The following is an 11,141-nucleotide window of genomic DNA, read 5'->3' as shown; positions in this document are numbered from 1 at the left end:
CACTATGACATGCAGCTGTCTACTGGGGCTTTGGGGAAAAAAAGGAGGAGGATTGGCAATAGATGTTAGCTCAGAGCCAGTCTTCCTCAGCAAAAAGAGGAGGATTGGCATGGATGTTAGCTCAGGGATGATCTTCCTCACACACACACAAAAAAGTCCAGCACCAGATGGCTTCTCTGGAGAATTCTACCAAACATTCAAAGAAGATTTAATACTTATCCTTCTCAAACTATTCCAAAAAATTGAAGAAGATGGAACACTTCCTAACTCATTCTATGAGGCCAACATTACCCTGATACCAAAACCAGACAAGGACAACACAAAGAAGGAAAATTACAGGCCAATATCACTGATGAACATAGATGCAAAAATCCTCAACAAAATATTGGCAAATTGAATACAGCAATACATTAAAAGGATCACAGGGGGCTGGCCCGGTGGCGTAGCAGTTAAGTTCGTGCACTCCACTTTGGCAGCCTGGAGTTCGCCAGTTTGGATCCTGGGCGCTGACCTACGCACCACTCCTCAAGCCATGCTGAGGCGATGTCCTACATAAAGCAACTAGAAGGATGTACAACTATGACATACAACTATCTACTGGGGTTCTGGGGAGAAAAAAGGAGGAAGATTGGCTACAGATGTTAGCTTAGGGCCAATCTTCCTCAAAAAAAAAAAGGATCATACACCATGATCAAGTGGGATTTATACAAGGGATGCAGGGATGGTTCAACAACTGCAAATCAATCAATGTGGTACACCACATTAACCAAATAAGGAATAAAAATCACATGGTCATCTCAATAGATGCAGAGAAAGCATTTGACAAGATCCAACATCTGTTTATGATAAAAAAAAAAAACTCTCAATAAAATGGGTATAGAAGGAAAGTACCTCAACATAATAAAGGCCATACATGACAAACCTACAGCCAACATCATACTTAACAGTGAAAAACTGAAAGCCATCTCTCTGAGAACAGGAACAAGACAAGGGTGCCCACTCTCACCACTTCTATTCAACATAGTACTGGAGGTTTTGGCCAGAGCCACTAGGCAAGAAAAAGAAATAAAATGTATCCAAATTGGAAAGGAAGAAGTAAAACTCACTCTGTTTGCAGACAACATGAGTCTATATACAGAAAACCCTAAAGCATCCACCAGAAAACTTTTAGAAATAATCAACAACTACAGCAAAGTTGCAGGGTACAAAAATCAACTTACAAAAATCAGTTGCATTTCTATACACTAATAACGAACTAGTAGAAAGAGAAGTCAATAATACAATCCCATTTATATTTGCAACAAAAAGATTAAAATATCTAGGAATAAACTTAACCAAGGAGGTGAAAGACCTATACACTGAAAACTATAAGACATTATTGAAAGAAACTGAAGATGACATAAACAAATGGCAAGATATTCCATGCTCATGGATTGGAAGAATAAACGTAGTTAAAATATCCATATTACCTAAAGCAATCTATAGATTCAATGCAATCCTAATCAGAATCCCAATGACATTCTTCACAGAAATAGAACAAAGAATCCTAAAATCTACGTAGAACAACAAAAGACCCCAAATAGACAAAGAAATCCTGAGAAAAAAGAACAAAGCTGGACGCCTCACAATGCCTGACTTCAAAATATACTACAAAGCTATAGTAATCAAAACAGCATGGTACTGGCACAAAAAACAGACAGATAGATCAATGGAACAGAACTGAAAGCCCAAAAATAAAACCACACATTTATGGACAGCTAATCTTTGACAAAGGAGCCAATAACATACAATGGAGAAAGAAAAGGCTCTTCAATAAATGGTGTTGGCAAAACTGGACAGCCACATGCAAAAGAATGAAAGTAGACCATTGTCTTACACCATACACAAAAATTAACTCAAAATGGATTCAAGTCTTGAAGGTAAGACCTGAAACGCTAAAACCCCTAGAAGAAAATATAGGCAGTACACTCTTTGACATCAGTCTTAGCAGCACCTTTTCAAATATTATGTCTACTCAGGCAAGGGAAACAAAAGAGAAAATAAACAAATGGGACTACATCAACTAAAAAGCTTCTGCAAGGCAAAGGAAACCATGAACAAAATGAAAAGACAACACACCAACTGGGAGAAAATATTTGCAAATCATATATCTGACAAAGGATTAATTTCCAAAACACATAAAGAACTCATACAACTCAACAACAGAAGAACAAAGAACCCACTCAAAAAATGGGCAGAGGATATGAACAGACATTTTTCCAAAGAAGATATACAGATGGCCAACAGGCACATGGGAAGATGTTCAACATCACTAATTATCAGGGAAATGCAAATCAAAACTCCAATGAGATATCACCTTACACCCATCAGAATGGCTATAATTAACAAGACAAGAAATAACAAATGTTGGAGAGGATGTGGAGAAAAGGGAACCCTCATATACTGCTGGTGGGAATGCAAACTGGTGCAGCCACTATGGAAAACAGTATGGATATTTCTCAAAAAATTAAAAATAGAAATACTGCATGATCTAGCTATCCCACTACTGGGTATTTATCCAAAGAACATGAAAGCAACAATACAGAGAGATCTATGCACCCCTATGTTCATTGCAGCATTATTTACAATAGCCAAGACGTGGAAGCAACCCAAGTGCCCATCAACTGATGAATGGATAAAGAAGATATGGTATATATATTCCATGGAATACTAATCAGCCATAAAAAAATACAAAATCGTCTCATTTGCAACAACATGGATGGACCTTGAGGGTATTACGTTGAGCTAAATAAGCCAGTCAGAGAAAGACAAACACCATACGATTTCACGAATATGTGGAAGATAAACAAACACATGGATAAAGAGAACAGATTAGTAGTTACCAGAGGGGAAGGGGGTGGAGGGGTGGGCAAAAGGGGTAAAGGGGCACATATATATGGTTATGGATAAAAACTAGACTATTGGTGGTGAGAGTGATGCAGTCTATACAGAAACTGATATATATATAATAATGTACACCTGAAATCACACAATGTTGTAAACCAATATGACCTCAATAAAATAATTTTTAAAAAAAAGACAAAAGTGCTTGAAAACTAAATTTTTGTGAAAAAATTCTGTGACCACATTGAAATAATAGTCTGAAATCTATCTAGCTCCATCTCTTCTCTGTTTAGTATCAACAGATTTTAACCAACAAGATATCCTTGATTTCTCCAAATTATTAAAATATAAAGTGTGGTCAGCTGTGGTTGGAAGGATAAAGACTCTTTTGCTTTCCTTTCCAGTAGAGGGCTTCTACTGAAAGAAAAAAACAAAATCTTTACTATGGAAGAATTTAAATCAGAAGTTGAAGAATTATCTGGGTTCTATGGGTATCCTAATGCTAACATATTAGTCTGGTTCAGAACTTACGCTGCTCAAAATATCTTCTGTTTTTGATACCATGTAATATCAAGTTATATTACCTCATAATTCTTGATCCTCAAATAGATGTTCTACTGGACAAGGCAGAGAATGGTACATTGTAAAAGAAGGTCACATTCTTACTAGAAACCTAGCTTTATGATTTTCCTTATCCTAGGACGTATTTTTCAAAATTAAAAATCCTTAGAAAGAGAAACAAACCAAGCATACCTTATTACTAATCATTAACCTAAACTTTTTTATGTTCTTTATGTTTCAAATGTTGTATATCAGAGCATTTTAAAATTTAAGCACATACACATCATAAATAATGCTTCAGGGCCTGGCACCGTGGCGTAGCGGTTAAGTGCACACGCTCCGCTGCTGGCGGCCCAGGTTCGGATCTCGGGGGTGCACCGATGCACCGCTTGTCAGGCCATGCTGTGGCGGTGTCCCATACAAAGTGGAGGATGATAGGCACAGATGTTAGCCCAGGGCCAGTCTTCCTCAGCAAAAAGAGGAGGATTGGCATGGATGCTAGCTCAGGGCTGATCTTCCTCACCAACAAAAAGAAAAAATAATGCTTCAAACCACATGATGCAAAATGTAATGGAAGATCTGGATAAAGAGCATTTTTTTTCTTTTCTCTAGATTACAAAATTAGTCATAAAAGATACTAAAATATTTTCATTATTTTCTCCTATCATAAAAGTTGATTTTTCTTTCAAAATAAAATATCTCCTCTTTTCACATAACAGACTATAATAATCATTTAGTTGCAATAGTTTGTTGTTAGAAATCTTGCGTGTCAGTTTAACCCGATCTTCCTGTCTTCCAGCTTCACTAGACTCCACAGCTTTCCAAGCTCATGTGAAACCCTGAGTTGGTTGCCCTATGCTAGGTGGACATTGGACACAGGAGCCCACCTTCTTCCACATTGCTTAGGTCTCTCCTCCCTCCAATCTGCCTATCAGAAAAGCATAATTTTGGATCAAGTTTTGATGACTGATATTCATCATTTAAAAGCTAATTTTTTTTTTTTTTTGGTGAGGAAGATTTGCTCTGAGCCAACATCTGCTGCCAATCTTCCTCTTTTTTTACTTGAGGAAGATTAGCCCTGAGCTAACATCTGTGCCAGTATTCCTCCTCTTTGTATGTGGGCCACCACCACAACATGGCTAACTAGTGGTATAGGTCCACGCCTGGGATCCAAACCCATGAACCCTGGCTGCTGAAGCAGAGCGCACCAGACCCAACCATTACGCCATGGGGCCAGCCCCAAAAGCTAACACTTTTTGATCACTTCTTAGTGCCAGGCACTACTTGGCATTTACTTCTCTCAAGAACTTACTCAAGAATCAACATTTATTATTTCTGTTTTCAGATAATGAGACTGAGGCTGAGAGAGTTAAGTAATTTGTTGAAGATGACACCACTAGCACTTGCTGGAACTGGGACTCGGCTCTCCCAAGCAGTGCTGGAGTCAGTGCTTGTAACCGTCGGGCCACATCTCCAAGATTCCTGGTACTCTTCCCACTAGTGCAGGGTATCCTGAATGCGCCCAGCACTTGGCTCTGTCTAAGCTAAGGATTTAGTGCTGTTCTTTAACTGGATCTACAATTACTGTTTCATCAAGTTGGGAAAAACCCTGGAGCCTAATTGTTAGCAATCACATAAAGTGTTCCATTTTAAATAGACCTCTTTTTGTTTTAGGTAGGTAAAACTTAAAAAATAATGATTAAGTTTTAAATTGCCTGTAGGTATACAATGTTATAAACCAGTTACCGCAATAAAAAAAATAATAAAATAAAATAAAATTGCCTGTAGGCAACATATAGTCATTTTGTAACTTCTAAACTTTGTATTCAAATATTCTCTAAATTCTGTTCTCATCAGTCAGATAATTTTTAATTACTAAGAGAATTTGTTTTTTTACCCTCATGGGCTATGGTATTACTGCTTAGAAAACAACCAAACACAAGAAAAACCTCCTCTTATTTATGAATGACAAAGCTACATAAAGAAGAATTAAGTCTCTGCTGTCCAATAAGGTAGCCACTGGCCACATGTGGCTACTGAACATTTGAAATGTGGCTGGTTTGAATGAAGTTGGGTGGTGAGTGTAAAATAGAAAGCAGATTCTGAACATTCAGAGCACAAAAAAGGATGTAAAAGATCCCATTAGCAATTTTATATCAATTACATGTTAAAATGATAATATTTTGGCTATATTGGGCTAAATAAGATATATTATTAAAGTTAATTTCACCTGTTTCTTTTTACCTTTTTAACATGGCTACTAGAAAATATTAAATTCCATCTGTGGCTTTGCACGTTTTTCTTAGCCAGTGGTGGGTTAAGTGATTACTCAGGGATAACAGAGAGTATTAGTGCAAGTGGAAGCAAGCAGTTCGTAGCATATATACTCATTAGTGCTTTCTTCAGTGATAAGGTTAAATATCTATGTGATGACAAGCCTACCATTTTTTCAAAGTTCCACCCTGTTATACTGCCACTGTATTCATAAGAACCAGAAGAAAAGGCATTTCCTTGTCAGGAGAGATTCTCAGACTGATTCTTCACTACTCAGAAATGTGGAGCCAGGATGACACAACAAGAACAAAAAAAGTACCAACATTTCTCGTGTGGGATTCAGAGCAGCTGGCGTGATGCTGAGCAGTGGCCACCGGTGCAGATCGCCGCCTCGACCAAAGGGGTGATGCCTTACAGCACAGCAGTGCAAAGCCAAAGGGCGCCCACGGGTTCATTACGTAATTCTTGGTAGCGTGAGGCTGCGGGGAACTGCAGGCAGGCTCTGACAGGCAGACCGAAGCGGCCGTGAGGATGTTTGGACAGAGTATGTGCTAGATAGAGGTTGTTTGTTTGGAAAAAGAATGACCAGCTTTTTTTCCCTCCTCCTTCCCCTCTCTCTCTCTCTTCCCCTTTTTAACACTCTGGCATGATATTGAATGACTTTGTTTTTAAGCTGCCTAAGCCTTGCTTTGTGAAGAAAAAGCCTGAGTATTCTTTCCCTGTAGGACACAGTGTTATTTTTGGAGCAGAGGTTCTTAGCCTGATCTCTGTCTAAACCAATTTCTGTTCTTTGTGAGGTCGTGGTCTGTGACGGCTCTGAGTGATGTTGGTGGAGGGAAGCTTCCTGGCTTCGGGAGGGAGTCTGCGTGGGCAAAGATGACCAGGGGCCATGTCTGAAACTTCTCTGCTCTGGGTCTCAACCCAAGGCCCCTTTGTATTCAGATTCCACTAGTTAGATGTGCCCTCAGAACGGTCTCAATCACTGTGCAGTGAAGTGGTGCACTTTTCCTGCTTATGTCACTGCATGGGACGATTTGGGTCAAGGTGACCTCCCCTCTTTTTTTAACCCAGGGACATTATAGAACTAGAAAGCCATAGCTCCAGGATCTCTGCAGGCTGTTCAGGGTGCAACCAGCTGTGGGAGAGCCACAGCCAGCTCTGAGGGCCACCACTTGAGTCCCCGAGGGCCTCTGGGAACATGCTTCAGGACTCAAAGGCCCATGAGCACTCTCTTCTGTAACCTGCTCTGCGTGGGGCTGCCAGACACCAGGAAGAAAACCTCTCCACCTCCTCACAGTTCCTCTTCCTGACCTGTGATTCCTCAGAGTTTACAGAGCTTGAGCCTGCTAGGGAACATGCAAGATTAGAAACAGTTTAAAATACTGCCGTCAGCAACAAATATCCCACCACCTTCTTATGGCTCCCTTCCTTGGGAAACTGGTAGCTGTGAATTCAGGGAGCGGGCGTGCATGGGGCAAGGCCCCCATGATGAGCAAGTGGACTCTGCAGGGGCTTCAGGCTGCTTTCGCCTTGGTGGGCGGTGGCATACCGTGTGGTGTGCCCTTCCCTGGCCGGCTATACATAGCCAGCAAAGCTTCTTACAAGAGAAACCTCCTTCTGCACCCTGCACCAGTCCCACGCGCAGACCGGGGGACTCGCTGTAAATCCCCTGGAAGTTTCTGAGCCTTAGAACAGAAACCAGCCAGCTGGCCCCCAGACCTGCCCAGTCCCCGCCAAGGGCCTCCATCCCTCCTTGGTTTCCCCTGGGGAGCGCGCTCTGTGCCCAGCCATGGTCGACATGGGGGGCCTGGACAACCTGATCGCCAACACGGCCTACCTGCAGGCTCGGAAGACCTCGGAGGGAGACAGCAGGGAGCTGCAGCGGCGGCGCCGCAGCCTGATGCTGCCCGGGCCGCAGAGCTGCGCCGAGATCCGCCAGGCCCTGCCGCAGGACTTCCACGGCCTGTGCGAGCAGCAGCCCATCGGCCGCCGCCTCTTCCGGGACTTCCTGGCCACCGTGCCCCCGTACCAGGAGGCCGTGGCCTTCCTGGAGGAGGCGCAGGGCTGGGAGCTGGCTGAGGAGGGCCCCGACAAGGACAGCACGCTGCAGCGGCTGGTGGCCGCTTGTGCGGCTGCCCCGGCCCCAGAGCACCCACACCCCTTCCTCAGCCCAGCTCTGGTCACCACGTGCCGAGCAGCCACCAGCGATGAAGAGCGAGCGGGCCTCGTAGCGCTGGCCAAGGCCGAGGCCATGGCCTTCTTGCAGGACCAGCCCTTCCGCGATTTCCTGGCCAGCCCCTTCTATGACAAGTTTCTGCAGTGGAAAGTCTTTGAGATGCAACCGGTGTCAGACAGTTACTTCACTGAGTTCCGGGTGCTGGGGAAAGGCGGTTTTGGGGAGGTGAGTGTCTCTGCGTAGCCGGGCTGCAAGGTGAAGTAAACAGCATAAACGGGTGTATATATATATATATATTTTTTTTTTTTTTTTTTTTTTAATCTCAAGGGAAGTTAGAAGTGATTTCAGTGCCACATGTGGCGCATTCTTAGCTGGCTGTCACCTCTTCTTTCTGGTCACCATGTGAAATAAAATGAGAATGGCACAGGAAAGACGACATGTGGAATTGGCCAAGAGTCTTTATCATGGGGCCCACGCCGGGAACAGTCTGAAATGCCCTGGATACTTGGAGAGTGATGGCAATGTATGATGGGAGATCTCCCTTCCCCCTTAATTGTGGTAATGGAGGTAATTTGAGAAAAACTTCAAATATCTAAGAACACACTAGTCTTGAAGTAAAGCTGAGAATTCATTTTGCGCCACTGCTGTGCTCAGCTCTTTTGAAGTAGAAAAAAAATTTTTGAGGTAAAATTCACATAAAATTAACCATTAAGCATTTTAAAGTGTACAATTCAGTGGCATTTAGTGCAGTACAGTGTTGTGTAACAATCCCCCCACCTAGTTCCAAGACATTTTCATCACCCCATTAACAGTTGCTCCCCATTCCCCGCTCCTCCCAGGCCCTGGCGACCGCTGGTCTGCTTTCTGTGTCGGTAGATTTGCCTATTCTGATGTTTCATATCAATGGAATCACACAATATGTGACCTTTTGTGTCTGGCTTCTTTCACTCACATGTTTTGGAGGTTCATTCGCATTGTAGCATCTATCAGTACTTCATTCTTTTTTATGGCTGAATAATATTCTATGGAATGGGTATTCTACATTTCATTTATCCATTCATCTGTTGATGGACACTTGGGTTATTTCACCTCTTGGCTATTGTGAACAGTGCTGCTATGCATATTCGTGTACAAGTATTTGTTTGAATACCTGTTTCCATTTCTCTTGCGTATATGCCTAGGAGTGGAATTGCTGGGTCATATGGCAATTCTATGTTTAACTTTTTGAGGAACCATCAAATTCTTTCACATTTTACTCTCCACCAGCAATGCATGAGGGTTCCAATTTCTCCACATCCTCACCAACACTTGTTATTTTCCCTTTTGTTAATTATGGCCCACCTAGTGGGGGTGAAGTGGACCCTCACTGTGGTCCCAGCTGTTTCTTAAAGAACGCTTCTTACAGCTTCTCTTTTCTCAGAAGCCTGCCATCTTTTCACCTCTGCTGATTTCCGCCCCTCCACACCTCGCATTATCCTTTCCTTGTTATCTCCAGTCCTGTTTACGTCTACCTCTTCCTCTCCCTCTCTTTCTCTCCTTAAGGTATGTGCTGTCCAGGTGAGAAACACTGGTAAGATGTACGCCTGTAAGAAACTGGACAAGAAGCGGCTGAAGAAGAAAAATGGCGAGAAAATGGCTCTCTCGGAAAAGGAAATCTTGGAGAGGATCAGCAGCCCCTTCATCGTCTCTCTGGCCTATGCCTTTGAGAGCAAGTCCCATCTCTGCCTGGTCATGAGCCTGATGAACGGGGGAGACCTCAAGTTCCACATCTACAGCGTGGGCACGCGGGGCCTGGCCATGAGCAGGGTGGTCTTCTACTCGGCCCAGATGACCTGCGGAGTGCTGCACCTCCACTCCCTCGGCATCGTCTACCGGGACATGAAGCCTGAGAACGTGCTTCTGGACGACCTCGGCAACTGCAGGCTGTCTGACCTGGGGCTGGCCGTGCAGATCCAGGATGGCAAGCCCATCACCCAGAGGGTGAGTGGCTCTTCACGTGCCCCAAGGATGGGGCACAGAGTCAGAGAGGAGGGGAGAGGGCTATTGAAGGCTACAGAGCCTTGGATGTAATTTTTCTAATTTCCTTTTCCCTAAAGCCCTTATGTTGTCATCTTGCCTTAAGTGGAGTGGTGTAAGAGGATTAGCTTAGCTGGCTGTTTGGGGGCTACTTTGCTCCTCTCATTGGAGGCAGAGGGGAGCCTCCTTTGTGGACTGGAGATGCCTTCATGGTGAGATGGCAAGAGCTGAATCCATAGTTAGGGTCTAGCAGTGCTCCACCAATAACCACCCCCCTAGTGCCATGTTCCTGAGTCAATAGAGCTTTAGTTTCCCCTTCTGGAAAATTTTAGGGGCTGGGCCCTGAAATTTCAGAATCCTAGAAGGTAAACTTTAATAGGACAAGAAAAAGAAAAAGAAGAACCTTCTAACACTTAGCACATTAAAGTAAATACCTCCTTTCCTGTTGAGTGCGGTATGGGGGAATGTTTTACATTGGATAAAGGTGAAATTTTAGGGGGCCAGCCCCGTGGCATAGCGGTTAAGTGCATGCACTCCGCTGCTGGCGGCCTGGGTCTGGATCCCGGGCGTGCACTGACACACCGCTTGTCAGGCCATGCTGTGGCAGTGTCCCGTATAAAGTAGAGGAAGATGGGCACGGATGTTAGCTCAGGGCCAGTCTTCCTCAGCAAAAAGAGGAGGATTGCCATGGATGTTAGCTCAGGGCTGATCTTCCTCACAAAAAAAGAAAAAAAAAGGTGAAATTTTAAATGAAAATATATAGAAGAGAACAAAGGCAACTTATGTTTATTTTGGTCAATTTAGTACAAAGTGACGTGCAGAAAATTCTTTGATTAAAAAGGGAATTATAGTTAAGCAATTATGTTAAGTCAACAATACAGTATCTCTGGAATTCTGATGGGTCTTTACCACTGAGTGTCTGGGAGATTCCCCAGGAAGACAAGGGCCCAAGTCAGGTTCTTAAATATTCACCTAAAACTTTATTTTTGCAATTTCTACAAGGCAGAGAGAACAATCTCTCTGTCTCTACAAGGCAGAGAGAACAATCATGCAAGGAAGTGAGAAAAGTCACGGCAAGTTTGGGAAAGTGCAGGTGATTTCGTGTGGCTATAGTGGAAGGGGTGCTGCCAAGATGTGCAGGGCTGAGACCATGCAAAGGCATTGGAATGCTTTCTTGTGGGGGCAAGGAGCCAGCGAGGGGTTTTAAGAAGAGGAATGCCATGATTAGATT

At 43.4% G+C, this 11,141-nt stretch overlaps 1 protein-coding gene across 1 annotated transcript in view; it reads left to right on the top strand.

Moving 5' to 3' along the window:
• The first annotated feature begins 7,492 nt into the window (after window positions 1-7,492).
• GRK7 (G protein-coupled receptor kinase 7) overlaps window positions 7,493-11,141 on the top strand; it is a 30,891-nt gene continuing 27,242 nt past the window's right edge. The window contains exons 1-2 of the mRNA XM_004419297.2: window positions 7,493-8,119; window positions 9,437-9,874. Coding sequence (XP_004419354.1) covers window positions 7,508-8,119; window positions 9,437-9,874 — 1,050 coding nt within the window. The 5' untranslated portion in view covers window positions 7,493-7,507. The remainder of the gene's footprint in view (window positions 8,120-9,436; window positions 9,875-11,141) is intronic.

The sequence above is a fragment of the Ceratotherium simum genome, chromosome 5 (assembly GCF_057802395.1).
Source record: "Ceratotherium simum simum isolate JZ-2026a chromosome 5, ASM5780239v1, whole genome shotgun sequence".
In the NCBI taxonomy this organism is placed as follows: domain Eukaryota; kingdom Metazoa; phylum Chordata; class Mammalia; order Perissodactyla; family Rhinocerotidae; genus Ceratotherium; species Ceratotherium simum.
Note: the sequence above shows the minus strand (reverse complement) of the source record. Positions and strands in the feature narration are given on the sequence as shown.